Raw genomic sequence first — 22,088 nt, 5'->3', positions numbered from 1 at the left:
GACCTTGATTTTACTCACTATCAAAGCTTGCTTAGGGGACTTTCAGCTGCTACTATGCATGTAATACAAGCATAATCAAGGGAAGACCTCATGAGAGCCTGATGAATTCCAAATAATGCTCCTCTTGCAGCTCCCCAATCCTGCCCAGATAGACATCTCAATAAATTATTTACTTTTTTACATTTATTTTCAACATATTCTGTATGCTTCTTCCAGGTAAGCGTTTCATCAAAAATTACTTCAGATAACTTGGGTTTTTGTGACAGACATTCTGAAGCCCCATTTGTTAGCCCTCTACCTCCATGTTCACGACACTTTATGAAGAAAGGCGTTGTTTACTAACTTTTAAATTCCTGTTCTGAAAAAATAACATACTGTATTCAGTGATTTTCAGCAAAAAAATAAAATAATTGTAGTTTTTGTTTCTATATTTTAGGTTTGTTTTGCGATTCTGCTGCCTGACAACTTGCCATTTTAGACTTCAGACAGTAGAGCTATATTTTCAAACGTTAATGCAGACTTTATTAAAACATATTTTTATTTTGCTTACCAATTACCACCACATAGGCTCATGCTTCTTGGCTGCATTCAAAAGTTTTTGAAGCGAACACAGAATTTCCGAGCTGGTATTGACTCCTGAACGCACCTCTACGCTGTAACCATTACGTATCGTCTTGGACCAATAGAATAGCAGAGCGCTGTGACGCTGCTTCCTGAGCGGTAGTTTTGCGGCTTGTCGGTTCCCGAACAGTTTTAACCAACGGTCAGCTATAAACAACACATTTACGGTGTGTATTATCATTTAAATCCTGTTAAATGGGTGTTCTAATGGGTAGCAGCTGTATAAATCTGGTGATTTCTAAACAGAAAAGCTTTAGTGAGTCATCGCCGTTAGCATGAGGCTAACCGGTGTTTGCTTCGGTTTTATGTGCTTTCAACGCGGCTCACAGGACGTAATAAAGCCGTTTTTGTAGTCAAACAGAGGCTCGTCTACACGACGAACAGGAACTGCTGCTTTGTTGGAGAGAAAAACAACATTAAGTTTGCTTCAGGTTCCGGGTTTAAGTTAAAACTAACCAGAAATGTTTTGGTTTACGTCATGACGTAACTTTGTGTTCTCCGGTGAAGGAAATCGGTGTGCCGGGTGGGCGTGGTTTGGTTTTCTGCTGCGCATCCGACGCGGCTTCGACAGGATGCGCCAGAGAGATCACTGACTGCCAGGGTGCATGGAGAAAGCCTAACATCTCCTATTTCGGCCACGTGACTGATATAAACGTCTATTAAGTTGTTTATAAGCAGAGAGAGAAATGCTTTCTGAAATATTGAGTCAAGTCAACGAATCAACCGAATATCCTTCATGCAATGTAGGACGTTCCTTGATGAATTACACGTGTTTGGACTAGAATAGTGTTTTTTTTACACAACTTTAGTGCTAATCCAGCACCAAATAACTCTTTCCTGGAAATAAAAATACATTTTAACGTATAATATTATATCAATTTAAAGATTAGAATATATATATATATATATATATATATATATATATATATATATATATATATATATATATATATGTGTGTGTAAACATGGTTCCACAGACTTCGAAGAGTTGCACTCACATTTATTTATATTTAGAACCTACTGATGCTGCTTTAAAGGGTGGCTAAACTATTGCTATGATCTTTATTAATAATTTAGGTACAGTGTTTCCTTATTGAGTGAATCCTGAGCTTGGCTTTCTTATTATTTTATTCTGGAGACTTTAAGCAGCCCAAAAAAATTACTTTAACACTGTGTCAGATTTAAAGGGTTTCAAGTTTCCTTGGCGCCTTTTTTGCTGGTGTAGGTGGAAACCATCAAAGCCTGTCACCGCTCAAGTGATGTCATAGTTCCTGGTTCGACAATGATCTACAAGGTTATTGTAAACAATGTTTCAAAATGTGTAATTTTTCATGGGCATTTACCAGTGTTACCATCAGTGAACGGTGTCAGGTTTCAGCCAAGGCGATGCTGGATGCTGGGCAGAGCTAACCAATCAGAGCAGACGAGGCTTTTTTTTTGTCAGCTGTTAAAAGAAAAACTATCCAGTAGATGGTTGCAGTCTTATAGCCCTGCTATGGGAACTTCTTTATTTAAAGCTGTAAATATGTCTTACGGCTCTGAAAATCCGTTTCAGATGCCTCCTAAAGCCAAGGCAGCGGGGAAAGGAAGAGCTCCTGCTAAGCGGAAGCTGGCAGAGGAGTTCCCACCTGGAGAAGTCCTGACAGATACTGGAAAGAAGTCGTGGAAGCTGGGACCTCCAGTCGGCAAAGGGGGCTTCGGCCTCATATACCTTGGTATGAATGCTCAAACGTGGGCTGAGCTTTTATCTGGGCTTGTTAGACTCTAAACTGGCAATTTTTTATTTTATTTTTTACAATGTAGGTTTTTGTACGCAAGCTTCTGACATGCATTCTGCTTTTCTCCAGCTGAGCCGAACTCTGAGAAACCCGTCGGGCCAGATGCTCGCTACGTCATCAAAGTGGTGAGACGGATTCATAGCTACATTTTTCAGACATCACCGACGTTTTGTACGACAGGGAGACCTTCCGAGGAACTTCCCCCAAAAAAATGCAAAACAAAAAACAGTGACGTCATCACGTTGTTTTGTCGTAGTTGTAAAAGCCTTTGAGTTAGAATTGGCATATCAGTTATCTGGAAGGCAAGGCAAATTTATTTATATAGCACAATTCAGTACAAAGATAATGCAAAGTGCTTTGCATGATTAAAATATAGCTAAATAAAAGCAAGTAGGAATAAAATGTAGATAGAAAATAGAATAAAAGCAAGTAGGGATAGAATGTAGAAACAAAGAACATTAAAAACAGTAAAACAGTTGAACTAGAAGAGTCAAAGGCAATTTTAAACAACTGGAGCGAGTAGAAAAAAAAAGTGACTGGAATAAAACCAGTCTGTCTGGCTCGTTTACTGGAAACACCAGAGTGAAATCTACAGCTGATGATTCTGGCCTCTGTCTGACACGTGGGAAGAAAAAAAAACAACAACTGCTTTGCATTTCTTGGAACCTACTTTGCATTTCATTTAGATGTTAGAAAAAAAAATCAGCAGATTAAATTTGAACTAATTAACTTGATACGTTCTTTCAGGGACAGACTAATGCTGCTGTGTTGTTGAAAGTTGGTATTTCTCTGTACAAACTTTGACAAAGGTCGTTTTATCAGCTGGGCGTTTGCTCCCCAGGATTTATGTATCTCACTGTCACCTATCCACCAGCATGGTGGTCCCGCTTTGTGAAAAAAAGGGCACCGTGGGCGACGTTCTCCCTAATTTTTCATGAGCGTTCGCTGGACCTCTGTGAGCTACATCACACGTGCGCACTGAGGCCACACCAGTGTTACACCTGTTCAAAACCTGAGATTATAACAAGATACTTACTGGCTCACAATGTCTGACCAAAATAATCAAATTACAGCAATCATTTATTTTCAATTACTTAATTTAGAAGTGATTTAACCTGATTACAGGAAACCGACAAAAATCTTGGATTTCTTTTTTAATGAGCTGTTTTATATGTTTTATGTCAGAGTAAGGGTCCTGCTAAGGAAGAACTGAGAGACATGTACATCTTCAACGTTCAAGAGTTCAACGTTTATAGCATTTAAGTTATTTAAATTATATTATTGTATTGCATTTAACTTATTAATCAAAACAGCCTTTTCTAATTGAATTTGTTGAACATGGGGACTAACTACGGTGGTTGCTGTGTCCACAGGAGCCGAGCGAAAACGGACCGCTCTTCTGCGAGCTGAATTTCTACACGAGAGCTGCCAAGCCCGATCTCAGTGAGTCCCATAATCATCCATCAGCTCCCAGAGCTAACCCTGTGATCAGAACGCAGAGCATGTCTCTGCAGCGGGCCAAACAAAGAAAACAAAGGCAACTTTCTTAATTAAAACCACTGTGTTGCTGCAGAGGGCTCCTCTGAGGGAGGGGAGGGTGGAGCTCTGCTGGCCCCCGGGCCGCAGCTCTGCGTTTTATATAATAACAATCCAAATGTCAATCTCCCCTGACAATTAACTGCTATATTACTAAGGAAGCAGAGGCTCATCTTTTATTCATGTGGGACTCTCACGTTGTTGGTAAATATTTGTCCCAGCAGCAGATTAGCTCCCGGCCATGCTGGACTAACGCCCCCTTCTCTCACACACACACACACGCACACACCTTTACAACACACAGCTGTAATCTAATGGCTCTCCTGCATCATCAACCACAGTTTTCACTGGAAGTTGGAGCGGCCATCTGTGATTTAAATGTTTCTTCTTGCTGCGTAGTTCAGAAGTGGTTGAAGGCTCAGAACCTGAAACAGCTGGGGGTTCCCAAGTACTGGGGCTCAGGTCAGCACGACAAAGCGGGCAAAAGGTGAGCTGAAAATCGTTTTTTTTTTTTCGTCCTTGGATAAATTTTGGCCTTGAAACCCAAATATTTTTATAAAGTGATGAACGTTTTTATCGGGTTCGTTAAGGAGCACAACCTGACTTGGAGCAAAGCTTTATGTATATATGGGAGAGTGATGCCAAACACAACAGAGACTAATTCCAATTAGTAATGCCTAAAAAAAAACTAAAAAAAACTTTAGCCATTTGCTCCACTGTTGGTTTCTTCAGAGCATCAATGAATTCAAAAATATAATTAAATGCCGTTACTGTGTGCAGTTTTGGGATAAAAATCACATTTTCTTTATGCAACTTGTGTCCTGATGAAACATATTTCGAATGTTGCTTTAATATATGTTGCATTATTAGATGTGTTTTTTAAGGACTATTTGTATTTATTGGGCTATAATTGACATGAAGTCACAGCCACAAAGTTACCTAAAGAAACCACAAGATGCTGGTGATGGTCTTTTATCACCACAATATATCATGATTTAAAGTCCATGTTGCTCACCCCTACCAGAGACTGGTTGAAAATGTTGAATCAAAGTTTGTTAAAGCAGAAAGTTCAACTTTGAAGATTAACCTTTATGTATTAATCAGAGCTAATGGCTTATATTTGACATTTCATCCATCAAGCTGCTGTGTTATAAAAGGAAGTGAGACTTCTGTTAAGTGTTGGATCCACGCTTCGGTGTTCCTTGCAGGTATCGCTTCATGGTGATCGACAGGCTTGGAACGGACCTGCAGAAGAAGTTTGAAGAATGTGGAAAGAGATTCCCCAGGAAACTGGTCCTGCAGCTCGGCCTCCGTCTGGTTGGTCATCTGTCACTTCAGAGCTTTCGCTTTCCTGTCGCTGTTTCCACTGAACTCTGAATAAATGTTAAACATCTGAGGTATTTCTGGAAAGCAAAGACGCATCCTTGCAGGTGCCAGACAACCAGATAACAAGTCTGATTACTTTTTAGTTTTTTATTTATTGAGAGCAGTGTTGACTTTTACTGTCTTATAAGGTCTTATCCACTGTGCCAGTAAATTGAAGACCAAGAAAATTTACCGATAGCAGCTCTAAACCGAGCTAATTAAGTGAAGGTTAATATTCTGATTATCTAGTAAAACGGAGAACATCAGGAGAACTATGTGCTGTAGCACGGAGACCTAAACAACCATCACCTTAGGAGGACTAATTAATCGTCCTTCAATTAAACCAAGGTGAAAAATGCCAAACCTGATCTTAAACATTGTGGCACGCTTGTAAAGAAACAAAGATGAATATTAACCGCCTCCTAAGAACAGCCTTCGGGCTGTAAAGACTGTTGAACCCTGGGGAAAAAACGATGCAGCGATACGTCGCTCTGAGAGGAGGGAAGGAGGCGGGCTGGGCCGGTCTGAGTGTGGGAGGGCAGCACACCAAGCGGCCATTACAGCCGCCGCTACGTAACTTCAGACCCATTTCTCATTCCTAATCTGTTTTGCAGAACCTCTGCTGACAAAACAACCTTATGATCTTTAATTTCAATAATAATTAATATGGTCTCTAAGACGGCGTTTAACAGCAGAAATTATCCGTTCATTAAAAACGGTTTTGTGCGTCCTGGGTGTCTGGAGTGATTATACGAAGGATTTGGTCCTCGTTCTTTGACAGAAGCTCCCAAACTTCGCATTCAGGTGTAACGCTCTCTGCTCGCACAGTTTTCTTTCTGTTGACGCAATTTAGCGGTCCTTATTTGGACTATTTGAAGAGTGTCTAATCTAGTGCTTAAGTAGAGTTCTCTGGTACTCTTCTACCTTTCAGACCTAAATGTGGCTCTCTACAGTCTAGATGTTGGTCATGGTTCATTTGATCATCTCTACTTGTGCTCTGATGATGATTCAGTCTCAACAACCAAACAAAGGATGCATCGAGATAAACCGGTTCAGTTCCTGGCTGTAAACTTCCCTCATGATGTTCCACTCTAATCACATGTTGTTCGATTCAATTCAGTTTTATTTATATAGCGCCAATTCACAACAAACGTCATCTGAAGGCTCTTTACAAAATCAAATTAAATGAAATCCTCCAGACAGATTGGTGTAACCCACCTCTTATTTCTTTTAAGAATTAAATGTAATTTTGGGTTTCAGGTTCACAGTTTTGGGCCAATTATCAGAATCTTAAGGTAACGCTCATGGAGCCCAGGACAAAACATCAACATTGACCACACTCACACACAAGTTACGTTCAAAAATGTATTGTTAATCATGAATGTAAACAATATTAACAATATGACAACAATATGAAGAAATAAAGTGCGCACAATATGAAATAAAGAAAATTAGAAAAAAAATATGAGCTCAGTTTAGTTCTCGTTTGGTATCGTTGGGGCCCTTTAATGCGTTTCACTCTGTCCTACCACACCGCAGGTTTAGGAGAGTCGTTCAGTTCTTATTCCTTCAGTTCTGGCTCGCCATCTAATTCTATGGATCCCGTCACTCCAACAGATGCTTGGAATCAGCCCGATGGCTATCCAATGTTGGTATCCTTTTTATCGTGGACCACTGGTGTCGCTGATGCCTCTTCCTCCGCGTCAAGAGTCACCAAGTCTTATCTCAGAACAAAAAAACCTGACCTGTAGGACAGGCCACATTCATTCATTTATTCTGTAAATTAAAATACTACAGGCCATAACTCCTTAATTAAAATAAATAACACAAATATGACCTATATATCAATTTAAATGAATTAACAAAAATAGGTAATTCTTATTTTAGTCTTACTTCAACAGTGTAAATGAAATAAAATACTCAAATTACCCTCTCCTTTCATACAATACACACACCACTTTCGATAAATGATATTCACAAATAATTGCCTAGCAATTTATCTGAACTACCCTGACATGTTAAGACTTAGAAAATTCGTCAGCTCTGTTAGCTGAGTTCACTGATAGTTCATCCTGGCTGCTACACTAACGGCTAACGCATATGGTATCAACATTAGCAGTTAGCGGCTAATTAGCGCTGACATTAGCACATGTTTATTCGGTGTTACATCGCTCAAAGTGCATATTAAACTCACCGCCGAGTAGGCAACATCAAATATGAATCCTGGAATTTGCCTGCGAGGTTTTTTTCAACCGCTAAGTTTATGTATTAACTTTTTTTTCTTTTTCCGAAGCAGAGAGCCTCTCGTGCAACCGGAACATGTGTCCTCCTTCCAACTGTCTCTCAGAGCGCTGTGCGCAGCCGCAGTACTGAGACGCGCCCGTCTCTCTCTGCGCTGTACGGCTGAGTTAACCCCATAAATGCCAGCTCCCTCTCTCACACATTCAGACAACTAAACAACAGGCTTTTACATCTAACAGCTTATGAAGCCTGGGCTACACTCTCCCCCCCTGAGTTCATGCACGTCCCGGGACATGGCAAAGGCTGAGTAGTTACTACCTGGGAAGTTAAGGAAGAGGAGCCTTTAAAGTCATCACTCAAAGCAGTGTCAACAACTGTAGATAAACTACGAAAAAATGACTGCATCACAGCCAATAATGGTTTACCTAGTTCTGTGTATGTGAGTCGATTAGGTTGGTCCTTAGTCCGAGTTGAACGTCTGATAGAACTAACCTGCTCCTGCTCCTGTGCCTCAAATGTACATGCACCTACTGTCTGATTGGCACTAGTGTCATCTGGAACATCTGGAGATTTGTCACACTGTGTCTCAGTACAGTCGTTCTCAGTCAAACCCATTGGTTCAGCCGTTGTGGCTATGTCAATAGTCGAAGGTTGAATGTTACTTGGATGACTGTCAGGCTGGTCGAGTACCCGAAGGCCATCTGCAGTACCATCAAGCCTAATAGGGTGGTTGTCAACTTCAGGTAAGTAATCAACACACTGAACACTTGGAGAATCCTCAACAAGATGATCAAGTGGAAGTATCTGACCTTGTGTATCTTGATCAGGGGACATCTCAAGATCAGACTGAGCTGTGTTCTGAAAAGTTGGTACCTGTTTACAGGAAGGATCCCGAAACCAGTAAATAGGAAAAAACTCATCTTCCTCCTCGTCTGAGGGGATTGTTTCATCTGGGGAAGGATTTGCGCGAGTCGACGGCCTACGCTTCCCGGACTGTGGGACAGGATGGCTGTCCTCTGTTGGTAAATAGCCACACGGAAGTAACAAGTCCCTATGTAATGTTCTCAAAGGACCCTCACGGTTCTCAGGCCTGACTGTGTACACAGGGAGCGTTCCAGCTCTACCTACCACAACATGGACTGTCGCTTCCCATTTATCAGATATTTTATGTTTTCCACGTAAGCGGACATTTCTAACGAGAACTCTGTCTCCAACATCCAAGTCCGAAACTGTTACACGCTTGTCGTATCTTGTTTTGTTTCGACTTAATGTTTTTGCAGCATTTGCTGTTGCCATTTTGTAACTTTGCTGAAGACGCGACTTGAGAGTCTGAACATACTGGGAATGCGACATGTGTTGACCACCTTGGACGGGTAACCCGAAAGCAAGGTCAACTGGCAAGCGAGGCTGGCGGCCGAACATGAGTTCGTATGGCGTGAATCCCGTTACCTCGTTCCTCGTGCAGTTATATGCATGAACTAACGGCTTTACAAACTCACGCCACCGAGACTTCTCTTGATTTTCCAGAGTACCTAACATGTTCAATAAGGTGCGATTGAAACGCTCAACCGGGTTTCCACGAGGGTGGTACGGAGTTGTCCTCACCTTATGTATGTTAGCTACTTGGCACAGTTCCTTAATCATGCGAGACTCGAAATCAGGTCCCTGATCACTGTGGAGTCTTTCTGGGAACCCGTAATGTACAATAAAATTGTCCCACAGACACTTCGCCACAGTTCGGGCCTTTTGGTTGGGCGTCGGTATGGCAACCGCAAATTTTGTAAAGTGGTCTGTGATAACCAGGATGTCCTTCGTTCCACTGCTATCGGGTTCCAAAGAAAGGAAGTCCATACAGAGTAACTCAAGTGGTCTCGTTGTGTTGATATTAACCAATTGTGCAGCTTTCTCTGGCAATGCCTTTCGGCGCACACATCTGCCACATGTTTTCACTTTCTTGTCAACATCTAAAGTCATCTTGGGCCAGAAAAACCTCGTTCTGACAAGATCTAGGGTACGATCAACACCCATGTGTCCCATGTGATCATGCAAGCTCATCAAGACCATGTCACGGAGCTCAGCTGGCAAAACTAGCTGATAAGAAGTCTGAGTACCGACTTGCCGTCTTCGGTAAAGCACCTTATTGAGGAGCTCAAGACGCGGTAGCTCTCTCAACAAGAGTGGAAGTTCTGGGAGCTCGCTCCGTAGCGTAGGAGGTGGCTTCTCCCCGCACTCAAGTTGGTGAATAACATGCTTCAAACACTGATCAGCCCTCTGTTTACTTGCTAACTCAACCTCAGTTAAATGCGGAATGTGTGGTAATCCTCCAAGCTTGTCCTCTTTCCCATAACTGTCAGGTACCGCTCTGGTGGAGGTGGTTAGTGTTTCAACCAAAGTAGCATCACTATGAACATCAAGATTGTCACTGTAGACAAATTGCCTCTCACAAATGGCTTGAACAACTGCCTGGTCGACAGCATCGATATTGTCCGGGTCAGCAAGATGGTCACGAGTGAACTGCCAGATCCGCTCCCTCTCCCTCTGCGACTTGGAATCGTCTAACAGTTCGCCATGAGGTCTGCGTGACAGTCCGTCGGCATCTGCATTTTGTTTCCCCGGTCTGTACACAAGTTTGAACGAAAATGTAGACAAGGTTGCAAGCCATCTGTAACTCGTTGCATCGAGTTTCGCAGTGGTCAAGATATACGTCAATGGGTTACTGTCAGTAATCACAGTGAAGTGATTTCCATAAAGATAGTCATAGAATTTCTCAGCAACTGACCACTTCAGTGCCAAAAACTCCAGCTTATGAGCTGGGTACCTGCTCTCGCTCCGCGATAGCCCCCTGCTCGCATAAGCTATGACTCGGAGCTGACCTTCTTGTTCTTGGTAAAGAACGGCACCAAGGCCGCTGGTGCTGGCATCAGTATGTAATACATACGGCTTTTGAGGATCGGCGAAACCCAATACAGGAGCGGTGGTAAGTGCTTCAATTACCTGCTCGAATGCCTGCTGACACTCAGAGGTCCAACGACCGCCAAAGGGCTCCTTTGGGTCATGGTAAGTCTGATCAGTTGAATGTTTCAAGTTGGATTTCTTACGTGGAGGTGGGTACCCAGAAGTCAGGCCATGCAAGGGCTTCACAATGTTAGAGTATCCTTTCACGAACCTCCTGTAGTACCCGGCAAAACCTAAGAATGACCTCAATTCTCGCAGGTTTTGGGGGACTGGCCAGGTCTTGAGAGAAGCAACCTTCTCAGGGTCAGTTCCAACCCCATCCCTGGAAACGACATGCCCAAGATATCTAACAGATTGCTGAAAGAAAGAACACTTCTCAGGTGAGAGTTTTAGACCAAACTCCTTCAAACGATTAAGAACTTTTATAAGTCGAGCTTCATGCTCTTCCAAGGTCTTTGAGAAGACAATCAGATCGTCTATGAAAACCAAGACTTCTTTCAAATGCATATCGCCCATGCATTTCTCCATTAGCCTTTGAAAGGTACTTGGTGCATTTGTCACGCCCTGTGGCATCCTATTAAATTCCCAAAACCCAAGTGGGCATACAAATGCTGTTTTGGGTTTATCCTTCTCTTCAACTTCAATCTGGTAATAACCAGACTTCAAATCAAGGACCGAAAACCACTGAGAACCTGAAAGTGCAGAGAAGGTGTCTTCAAGCTTGGGAAGTGCATAGGCATCCTTTATTGTCTGCAGGTTCAGCTTTCGGTAGTCAATGCAGAGTCTGACAGTACCGTCTTTTTTTCGGACCACCACGATTGGGGACGAAAAAGGTGACTCCGATTCCCTAATTACCCCAGCATGCAAGAGCTCTTGGATATGCTTGCGAACAGCTCCAACATCAGCTGGATGTAGTGGCCGAGGCCGCTGCTTGAAGGGAATCTCGTTGGAAAGCTTAATGTGATGCGCCACCTTATCTGTGCGCCCGAAATCCAAGTCATGTTGCGCAAAAACTTCCGGCATGTTATGAAGTTTCTCGACAATGCGCTCTTTCCAATCAGTCGGGATTGGTGAATCCCCAAAGTTGAAGTTCAAGGTTGACTTCTGAGCTGACTCAGCATTGGGTGTTGGATTCACATGTTGTTGGTACAAGATGCTCTGGTAAGTACTAACATCGGCGAGTTTACACCCTGCAGGAATGATAACTTCATGCTCAGATACATTACTAATAACGACAGGAAGCTTAAAGAGTCGCTGGTTGGAAAGGTCAACTAAGCAAGACTTCACTATTAACCCGCCAGGCAAAGTAGATGAAGATGATTGCTCAACAACAACAGTCTTTTCATTCAGGAAGTCGTTAGCCACAGCAAAGCCCTCAATAACAACGGTTTTTCCTGCTGGAACGACCTCAGTGTTTTTCCCTCGTAGCTTTACCATGCCATGGCTACCGCAAGCCTGTCTACACCTGAGTTCAAGGACCTTGATCACAGCTTGGTAACCGTAATGAGCTGGCTGATAGTTGGTTGACTCACTTTCCGAATATGTGTCATACAAGGCATCCATGGTGTTGGTGCCTATTAGCACAAGAGACTGTGAGATGGCCTTGACATCAGGCACAACCAAAGCAAGGGTAGGTATCTCGATTGAGACACCTAACAAAGCCGGTGGGAAGACAACTGTCATTTCAATGTAACCAAGATAGGGCACAGATTGTCCGTTTGCTCCCTCTACTTCTAAGAGATCGTGCAAAGGTTTGATTTCTTGTTCAGCTAGATGTTGTTCATAAAATGAATGCGGAACAGTAGTGACCTGTGACCCCGTATCAAGCAGACAGTTAACTTGCTTACCGTTGATGGTCACTTCAGCTGTACTTCTGGTACCGACCAAACCGGAAGGAAGCTTAAAGGAGTGGTTTCTTTTAGAGTGTTCTGAAATGGTACATTTTTTAACTTTGTATTTCTTTGAGGAGCGTGGCTGCTTCTCTTCAGCCCCTGTCTGCCCCACGACAGGGACTGAACCTAGTTTAAAGGTAAGTCAGGGTAGTTCTGTCGTTCCCATCCGCGCTGTCTTTCCTCCAACTGTTTTCTCTTTTCAGCCACTAAAGTCAGATTTGAGTCATTAGTGCAAGCCGTTGATATGTGTCCGTCCTGCCCACAATTAAAACAATACCAAGGTCTGGGTCTGTTTGTGTAGGTTGTCCTTGGTTGCTTTGTCACATCTGGTTTTACACTGTGTGATGCTGCCACTCTGTTCTGGGTTTTTCCTGTAGCTCCCCTTTCACTAGACCCCTTAGGCTTCTTCTGAGCAATCAAAGTGGTTAGCTGACTCTGGAGGCTAGCTACCTGCTTCTTAAGATCATCAATTGCGCTAGATTGGGTCTCTGGGTTCTCTGTTGGTTCAAAAATACAGCCACTTTGTGAGTGGAGCTGAACTCTATGCTTTGTGGAACCCACATGCTTCCTCATGCGACTCGCTTTGGCTGCCTGCCTGTCTTCCTCAGTACGGAGGATTAGTAAAAGCTCCGAAAATGGGGGTGGGAGGTTTTTCTTCTGCTCAAGTTGTAAACTAGAGAGCAGAGCAGCGTCCCAGCACCCTCTACAAAACTGTTTAAGAAGGTGTTTATCTACTTCCCCTGGTGCGACCCCACCTCTCTTAACAGCCTGGTTAAGCGTGAGCTGCAACCGCTGTAAGTAAGCTGATGGCTTCTCGCCTGGATCCTGGAGAGTACTCATGAATTGAGCAAACAGCTCTTCTCCATCTTCAACTGCACCAAAAGCAGAATCTAGAAGTTGCAAATAAACTGAAGGCAATGAATTGGAGCCTAGGCCTCTTACCACATCTGCTGCAGGTGAAAGCAGACTCTCCAAGATTCTACGAGACACTTGAAGAGGAGACATACTGGGATCATTCAAGAGAAGGTCAATGTGCGAACGCCAAGTGTCATAATCTACTTCACTATTGGGTCTAGGAATTTTCCCTGAAAATGAGCGAAGTCGGACTGGGAATGACGAGAAAGAACCTGCATCCTCCCTCCTCACAATGTGTTCAACCACAACTTTCTGAACCTCTGGTGGATTGACGTCACTTGCAGAAAGGGATGGGGCCCTCCTTCCATGTACGACTGATGCTGAAGTAGCACTGTTTTCACCACTGTCATTCTGAGGGGGACCTGGGAAAACACTGGTAGTCTGTGGGGACTCTACAAGGGACTCACTGAGTGCTAAAGGCGACAGCTCCTCTGCAGGTTGCAAGCTTTCAACATCACTACTTATCTGTGTCATCATCTCTCTTAAGACAGCTTCATAGTCTTTGCCGCTTAGCTTTGCTAGCTCTTTTAGCTCTGTCAAGAATGTTTTTGTAGCACGGCTACCTAGCTTAGAAGTGTAAACACTACTTAAAGCTTCAACATTGTATACAACATTTGGATCACCTTTTAATGTGTGTCTGTATGGTAAGAGTGGCTGCAAAGCTTCTACAGCTGAGCCACTGGAATACTCGACGATCAGGTTTTTGTGTATCTCAGAGGACTCATCATCAACCAAAAGAGTGCGCTGAATGGCACCATACTTCTTAAGGAAGTCAATCACTTCTTCATCTTGAACTAATCCAGTTGTTCCATCAACAATGACTGCGTTGGGTATTTTAACACTTAACCTCTGGATAAAATCCATGTTTCAATAAGTCAAGATTGATGTCACCTATACTGGGCTCCTGGCTGGGCTCGCCACTTTATGTAACCCACCTCTTATTTCTTTTAAGAATTAAATGTAATTTTGGGTTTCAGGTTCACAGTTTTGGGCCAATTATCAGAATTTTAAGGTAACGCTCATGGAGCCCAGGACAAAACATCAACATTGACCACACTCACACACAAGTTACGTTCAAAAATGTATTGTTAATCATGAATGTAAACAATATTAACAATATGACAACAATATGAAGAAATAAAGTGCGCACAATATGAAATAAAGAAAATTAGAAAAAAAATATGAGCTCAGTTTAGTTCTCGTTTGGTATCGTTGGGGCCCTTTAATGCGTTTCACTCTGTCCTACCACACCGCAGGTTTAGGAGAGTCGTTCAGTTTTTATTCCTTCAGTTCTGGCTCGCCATCTAGTTCTATGGATCCCGTCACTCCAACAGATGCTTGGAATCAGCCCGATGTTGTTCCAATGTTTGTATCCTTTTTCTCGTGGACCACTAGTGTCGCTGATGCCTCTTCCTCCGCGTCAAGAGTCACCAAGTCTTATCTCAGAACAAAAACCTGACCTGTAGGACAGGCCACATTCATTCATTTATTCCGTAAATTAAAATACTACAGGCCATAACTCCTTAATTAAAATAAATAACACAAATATGACCTATATATCAATTTAAATGAATTAACAAAAATAGGTAATTCTTATTTTAGTCTTACTTCAACAGTGTAAATGAAATAAAAAAATCAAATTACCCTCTCCTTTCATACAATACACACACCACTTTCGATAAATGATATTCACAAATAATTGCCTAGCAATTTATCTGAACTACCCTGACATGTTAAGACTTAGAAAATTCGTCAGCTCTGTTAGCTGAGTTCACTGATAGTTCATCCTGGCTGCTACACTAACGGCTAACGCATATGGTATCAACATTAGCAGTTAGCGGCTAATTAGCGCTGACGTTAGCACATGTTTATTCGGTGTTACATCGCTCAAAGTGCATATTAAACTCACCGCCGAGTAGGCAACATCAAATATGAATCCTGGAATTTGCCTGCAAGGTTTTTTTCAACCGCTAAGTTTATGTATTAACTTTTTTTCTTTTTCCGAAGCAGAGAGCCTCTCGTGCAACCGGAACATGTGTCCTCCTTCCAACTGTCTCTCAGAGCGCTGTGCGCAGCCGCAGTACTGAGACGCGCCCGTCTCTCTCTGCGCTGTACGGCTGAGTTAACCCCATAAATGCCAGCTCCCTCTCTCACACATTCAGACAACTAAACAACAGGCTTTTACATCTAACAGCTTATGAAGCCTGGGCTACATTGGTCAGAATGTTTCCTCTCTAAGGAAACCCAGCAGGTTGCATCAAGTCTCTCCAAGCAGCATTCACTCCTCCTGAAAGAGCGTAGAGCCACAGTGGACAGTCGTCTGCATTGCTGATGGCTTTGCAGCAATCCCTCATACTGAGAATGCATGAAGGGACAGTGGAGAGGAAAACTCCCCATTAACAGGGAGGAAACACCTCCAGCAGAACCAGAACCAGGCTCAATGTGAACGCTCATCTGCCTCGACCCACTGGGGGTTAGAGAAGACAGAGAAGAGACACAGAAAGCACAGAAGCTCACATTGACCCAGGAGTACTTTCTATGTTATATGGTAATAGCGCATGATCTGCCTCCCCTGGATGATGTCATAGCTAACAGAACACCAGACCAGGTGTACCTTCTAAGAAGAGATAAAAGATGGAGAGAACTAAGAGTTGAAATGACAACAAACAATGCAAATTGGAGAACCAATGTTATCACAAGTGATTTTGTTTTCTTTGTTTTCCCTCGTGTAGCTGGACACGCTGGAGTTTATCCACGAGCACGAGTACGTGCACGCTGACATCAAAGCGTCCAACCTGATGTTGGGCCACAGCGATCCCAACCAGGTCAGTACCAGTAAAACCAGCACGCTGTGGGTTCAGGATCAGAAATGTTGTTTGTTGTTGAGAATCTGCTTTTTTATTCTGCGACCGTAGAGATGATTGTGTGTTTTTATTATTTTTGTTTTTTTCATTGTTACACACTCAAACTGCTTCATTAGACTCAATTAAGGCCTGCAGAGCATGTGTGTGTGAGATTAAAAGGAAGCGGCTTTGAGCTTTTTCCAGCAAATAAGGTGGGGGCGGGGGCAAATATTTAATTTGGAGATTAATAATGTATCAGTAGTGTTGTTATTAAAGAGCTATTTATAAATGACAATTTAAAAATCAGCCCTGCGGGATTTCAGCATCATGTAGAGTGGCTGTTTTAGGGCATTTTTTTATTTATTTATGCTCTTATAGCGCCCTTTTGTGAGCTGCAGAGTTTTCTTTATTAAAACACAAATACACTCAAACTTTGATATATTTGCAGATATTTATTTTCTCTAAACAAGATAGTCGTATATTCTTCCTGCTTTCTAACCACTTCAGTCTTCTAAATGCTTAAAGTTCATCGCAGTTTGATGGTTTCCGTTTCTCCAAATGCTCTTTGAGAACTGACCACAAGATCCGCTGAATGGGGTTAAGACTTTTTTTTTTTCTGACCACAAGTCTAAGTCTTAATGTTATGATCATTTAGCTACTGTTGCAATGTTGGGCTATAATGTGCTGGAAAAGCCTGAGATTGCTCCCGTGATTGTTGGAAGATGATGATGATGATGTTGGAGAACCTTTTGGTCCCACTCTTTCTCATCACTGCAAAAACAGAACTAGAAATAAGTAAAAATTTTCTTAAAATGAGTGTATTTGTCCTTGATTTGAGCAGGTAAATAAGACTATTTGCCAATGGAATATGTTTTTTGCACATAAATGCAGGATGTCTAATTATCTTATTTTAGGGGTCAAAATACTCATTCCATTGGCCGACAATCCATTTTACCTACTCAAACCAAGGATAAATACGCTAACTTTAAGAACATTTTACTTATTTTTAGATCCATTTTTGCAGTAGCAGGGTTTTTGGGTAGAGCTGGAAGGAAATCCACTCTCTTGGAGGAGAAGCAATGCCACACATGGCTTTTATCAGGATTTGTCACTGGTTTACCATGCAGGGCTAATGGTAGCTCTCAGCTTTTCTTCTCTAGATATCCAAAACACTCAGAAGGACACATTAGAGAAACTCTGCACCAGTCTTCTGTTTTGATTCTTATACTTGTTACAATGCATTTCTTTCTACTGTATAAAAAGTCTTCACTGTACATGCAGATGTATTCGCATCCATCCACAGTCAATGCAGAACAAAAAAAAAACGTACTGAGGGCAACAACAGGAGACGGCTCCTACGCTCGCAGGACTTTCGTGGACATCCCGACCCATTCTTTACTGTAGCTGAACATCTGACCATAATGCAACTGTTCCTTCAGCTGCATTATGGTCAGCAGCAAATTCCTACATGTGTGGCAACTCTCATGAGAAGTGATGACGCCTGCATGTTTTAGTTTTTTTAGAGATCGCAGCATTTAATCTTCATTTGATCACTCTCCACAATAATCTAAAAACCATTTGAGCTTTGAACAATGTTGCAGAGGTGGCTAAATACAATGTCCTCTGACCAGACACTGCGTTAGGGTGACCTTGATTGTCACTGTTTCTCCAGAACTGCGTTCATTCTTTTAATAATCAAGAAGGTTTTTATTGTCACCGCGGTGAAATTATTTTCAGGAAATACTCCGGCTTTGGACACGCAACAAACAGTAATAACATAACATTTAGGCATAAATTGTGTAAGGAGTCAGAAACATTGCTCGAGGATTTTAGTCCATATCAACATTAATATACATCTATAGCTATCTTTACATGCACAAAATGTTACGATCGGATTTAAAATGTATTCGGATTAAATAATCAGATTGTACGGATTGAATTGCACCTGGCTTTATTCAGAATAGAACCACTCTGACATGCGAGTTATCAAATTTCATTAAAAAAACACAAAGAAGAAGAACTTCCGTCTTTGCTAAACAAAGCATTATTATACGAGTTTATTGGTCTTCCGAGGGCCCAGGCTGGACTTGCACCTGCTTCTAATTATGGTTAAAACATTTCTGATTAAGCAACAATTTTGAACAGAAAGGTTGTATTTGGAGCCCCAACAGTATTGCTTCCCGACGTATTTCACCCCTCATTCAGATTTAATTCGATCACCATAATTCCTATTGGTGTGTTTACATGACGCATTTTTTTTGTGATTGGTTTTATTCTGATTACTTTTGTCCATGTAAATATAGTTAGTGATGCTGCTCTGTTGATTGGAAATCTGGTAGAGGCCAAAGAAGGACAGCAACATCGTCATCTGTTTAAGATGTTTTTAGCTTTGTGACATGGTCCTTTTATTCATCAGAGGAAAGATGCACTGCTCATAAGGGATGGTTAGCGCCAATGCTGAGGTTGGCTGTGGTGTTCAAACCGTCCACTGCTGGGTCTAAGGTGCTTCATCTGGACCAAAATAGTATCCCCACACCACCCCCACCATCCTGACCAGTTAATAAAAGGCAGGATCCAGGCTTTAATGTCAAATTGTGACCCTAACATCTGAATGTTGCAGCTAAAATCCAGCTTCATCAGAGCAGGAATTATCTTTTCAATCTATTGTGCATTTTTGGGAGCCTGTGTGAATTTTCTACTCAGTCTCCTGTTCTCAGGTTGGTTGTTCTCTTCTGCTGCCGTGGCTCATCCACTTCAAGGTTCAATGTGTTGTGGGGTCAGAGATGGGATTCCTCACATGCTGCTTATAACAAGAGGTTATTTAAGCAACTGTTGCCTTTCTGTCATTTTCAACCAGTTTGCTCATTCTCCTCTGACATCAAGACGTTTTCATCCACACAAGTGTAGCTCACTTGTTATTTTTCTCCTTTTTGGACCATTTTCTGTAAACTCAAGAGATGGTTATGATCCCAGTGGATCAGCTGTTTCTGAAACACTTGGATCGGCCCACCTGCTACCAACAACCGCACCGCATTGAAAGCTAAATTGCCATTTTCTTTGTCAATAAGCAGTTTATGGGGTGTACCTAACAAAGTGGACACTGCAGACAGGTTTGACCACAATTTAAGGATTTAGTTTTAGCCGCTGCATGTTGGACAGAGGATTTGTGGATGTTGCATTCAGGAAATTAGGAATCTGGAAGTAGCTACTGTGTGATGGAAATATGACACAATATTCCTGTCTTTGTTTCTTCCTTTTTGGTTTGACTGTTTTGGCCAAACTTAAATAAACTACGCCACGCTGTCCGATCCTGCAGGACACTAAGGCATCTTCAGCTTCTTCTTGGCATCAGACCTCAGCCCTGAGCTTAACTGTGTATAACGAGTGTAAATCAACTTAGTGTACACGCTTGTCTTGCAGGTTTACCTGGTTGATTACGGGCTGGCTTACAGGTACGCACCTGACGGCGTCCTCAAAGAGTACAAAGAAGATCCAAAGAAATGTCACAACGGAACCATCGAGTTCACGAGCATCGACGCCCACAAAGGAGCATGTAGGTCCAAACGACCAAAATCTGCTTGATCTAATGTTTTCAGATCTGCCTTTAATATTTACCCTGCAAAATAAAATGATTGCACTGTTAATATCAGCCAATCTTGGTAAGGGCTCTCCGAAGTATTATAAGATCGGCAGTGATAATAAAATAAAAAATGTGTTGCAGAGTTTTATTACTTTTATGGATCAGCGACGTGGTAATTGAGGGAATGCTATGTCCAAGCCTGTGTGTTAAAGGAAGAAGAAACCCTGGAATTAGTTTAATATTGATCTCCTGATGGGGAAACAAAGTAAATAAGTGGAGTTAAACCATCTCTTATTATATCAGGCTGGACTTATTGTATTCCTTTCAGCTGTTCCCGGTGTGATTGAACCTGTTTTATATGGCTGCAGCTCCCTGCAGGCGCAGCGACCTGCAGATCCTCAGTTACTGCATGGTCCAGTGGCTCTGTGGTCGGCTCCCTTGGGAGGACCGTCTGCAGGACCCTGTGTATGTCAGAGACTCCAAGATCAGGTGGGACTGGAGCACCTGAGGGCAAAATCCGGGGGGCGCAGCCAATGCTGCGGGTTTTACTGATTATTCCAAAATGTGCTGAATGGTTTTCCCTTTCACAGGAGTCAGGAAAACATCTCAGAGTTTTTGTCCCAGTGTTTCCCCACTCAGGACAAACCAGGTGAGCAAATGAAACTGCTGTGATTAGATGATGGTGGTTTATATGGGTGGTATGATTTGAGCTGATACAGGCGGGGTTCGTGTTCTAGCTGAAATCCAGGTGTTCATGGAGGAGGTGATGTCTCTGGGCTACAATGATAAACCTCCATATGAGAGGCTGCGATCCATCCTGCAGAACGGGCTGAAGAGCATCCAGGCGAAAGATGACAGCAAGCTGGAGTTCACACCTGTCAACGGAGAGCCAACACTTCCTGCCAAGGTCAGCACACACACACCCCCACGCATCATGAGACTTTCAGATATCAGCTCATCATCATCATCATCCTATCTGTCTGCATTTTTAAACCAGTTCCCTGGAGTCACATAAAACTTAAGACTTAATTTATTTTTTATTATTTTTTTACCTTTTTTGCTGCCGCCTTTGTTCTGCGCTCTTTGTTTCTGTGCCACGCTTTGCTCTTTGTGCATATGGAAGATACCAACAGGGACCGGTATCTCCAGCCAAAAAGGTTGCCGGGTCTCCGCGCTGGTTATTATACGTAATTATCCTGCCAATCTGTTCACCTCAGCGGGCGCCGCGTAGCCATCATTAGGCATCAAAACGCAGAAATAGAAAAGGGAGGGAGTGATGGAGGGGAAAGGGGGGGCCGGCTGGAGGAGGTGGTCGTCTTCCGCGCGTGTCGTTGGAGCGCGCAGCTAGTTCTCCATCTCTGCAGAGAGCTCTACCTGCAGCTACAGGGTCAGAGTCATGTTAGGATTCCTGTCGCATATCCACGCGTCCCATGGCTCACTATGAACCGGAACGCTTAAACAGTAGTAAGTGGTATTTTAATGACCAAAATAAATTATAAACTGTAAGAAGTAGAGGTTTGTTGCAGCGGAATAAAACGTTAGACGACATTCTGAGATCTTGTTCCTTCAACAATCTGAATTCTGCGTGCAATAAAGTAGCAAAAGCCTTCTTGACTGAGATAAAGATGCTGGGCATTTCTCTGGGCTCCTAGTGAGTCGTAACAGAACCCTGTAGATCCATATCATTCGTCTTTTCGGATGATTTCAGTTTGTTCTTTTTCTGACTTCAGAAGACGACCAAGAGGAAGAAAGCTGCAGACAAAGCGGAGGAGAGTGTCGCTGACGGAAGCCCCATCAAGAAAGCGAAGCCCTCAAAGAAAACAGGTGGGTTTCTATTGTTTGAGGTGTTTTTTTTTTTGTTGTTGCTGGAGGAATTGTTCGTTCTCAGTGGATCATCTAGCTGTTTTCTGACTTTCCTCCTGCAGAGGTGAACGGAGTGAAGAAAAGTCCCAAAGCTGCTGCCAGACCCCGAAAGCTCCTCAGCGCCGGGAAGCAGGGTGACCATAAATCCAGAGTGAAAGAGACGGCCACACAGACTTCACCTGGACTTAGCCTGCGCTCCAGAGGGAGAAAGAAAGTCAGCTCCTGAATGCCCAGCTGTCTTTTCCACTCCTCCTTCCTCCTGCTGTTTCTTCTAGTTCTTAAATGTTGAACTTGTCTTATGTTGTAAAACTTTGCTTAGAAATGTTTTTCTGTGCTACGTCTGGGTTAAGCCAGAGCTCTTGAAATAAAGATTAAATTAAAGTAATAGTCTTGGTTATTTCCGCTGCTGTATTCTGCCAGTTATTTAGGTTTCTGTAGGAAGGGTTTTGTCCTGACTAAAAGCTAGAGTCAAAATATTGGGCATTTCTTTCATTTCGTT

The 22,088-nt window shown here is 42.6% G+C and overlaps 1 protein-coding gene and 1 long non-coding RNA gene across 3 annotated transcripts; one reads left to right on the top strand and one right to left on the bottom strand.

Annotated features, from left to right (window-relative positions):
• Nucleotides 1-680: 680 nt before the first annotated feature.
• Nucleotides 681-21,974, top strand: LOC105917894 (VRK serine/threonine kinase 1). 2 transcript variants are annotated; one of them, XM_036129967.1, is made up of 13 exons: nt 681-788; nt 2,177-2,336; nt 2,469-2,524; nt 3,773-3,842; nt 4,335-4,422; nt 5,144-5,252; nt 16,036-16,128; nt 19,567-19,699; nt 20,095-20,215; nt 20,317-20,375; nt 20,464-20,633; nt 21,457-21,550; nt 21,652-21,974. In XM_036129967.1, exons 2-13 carry the CDS (start codon nt 2,177-2,179, stop codon nt 21,813-21,815), a joined length of 1,317 nt encoding a protein of 438 aa, XP_035985860.1. In that variant the 5' UTR covers nt 681-788; the 3' UTR covers nt 21,816-21,974. The 2 variants fall into 2 exon arrangements, with proteins under 2 accessions (XP_035985860.1, XP_035985861.1); XM_036129968.1 differs by having other exon boundaries at nt 692-788; nt 2,158-2,336.
• LOC118559275 lies at nt 14,372-15,510 on the bottom strand. The gene is made up of 2 exons (XR_004928744.1): nt 15,213-15,510; nt 14,372-14,763 (listed from the first exon to the last, which is right to left on the bottom strand). It is a non-coding gene; the product is annotated as an uncharacterized LOC118559275 (long non-coding RNA).
• Nucleotides 21,975-22,088: the final 114 nt, after the last annotated feature.

This window comes from Fundulus heteroclitus, unplaced genomic scaffold (assembly GCF_011125445.2).
Source record: "Fundulus heteroclitus isolate FHET01 unplaced genomic scaffold, MU-UCD_Fhet_4.1 scaffold_262, whole genome shotgun sequence".
In the NCBI taxonomy this organism is placed as follows: domain Eukaryota; kingdom Metazoa; phylum Chordata; class Actinopteri; order Cyprinodontiformes; family Fundulidae; genus Fundulus; species Fundulus heteroclitus.
The sequence above is the reverse complement of the archived record's forward strand: the minus strand, read 5'-3'. Positions and strand labels throughout refer to the sequence as shown.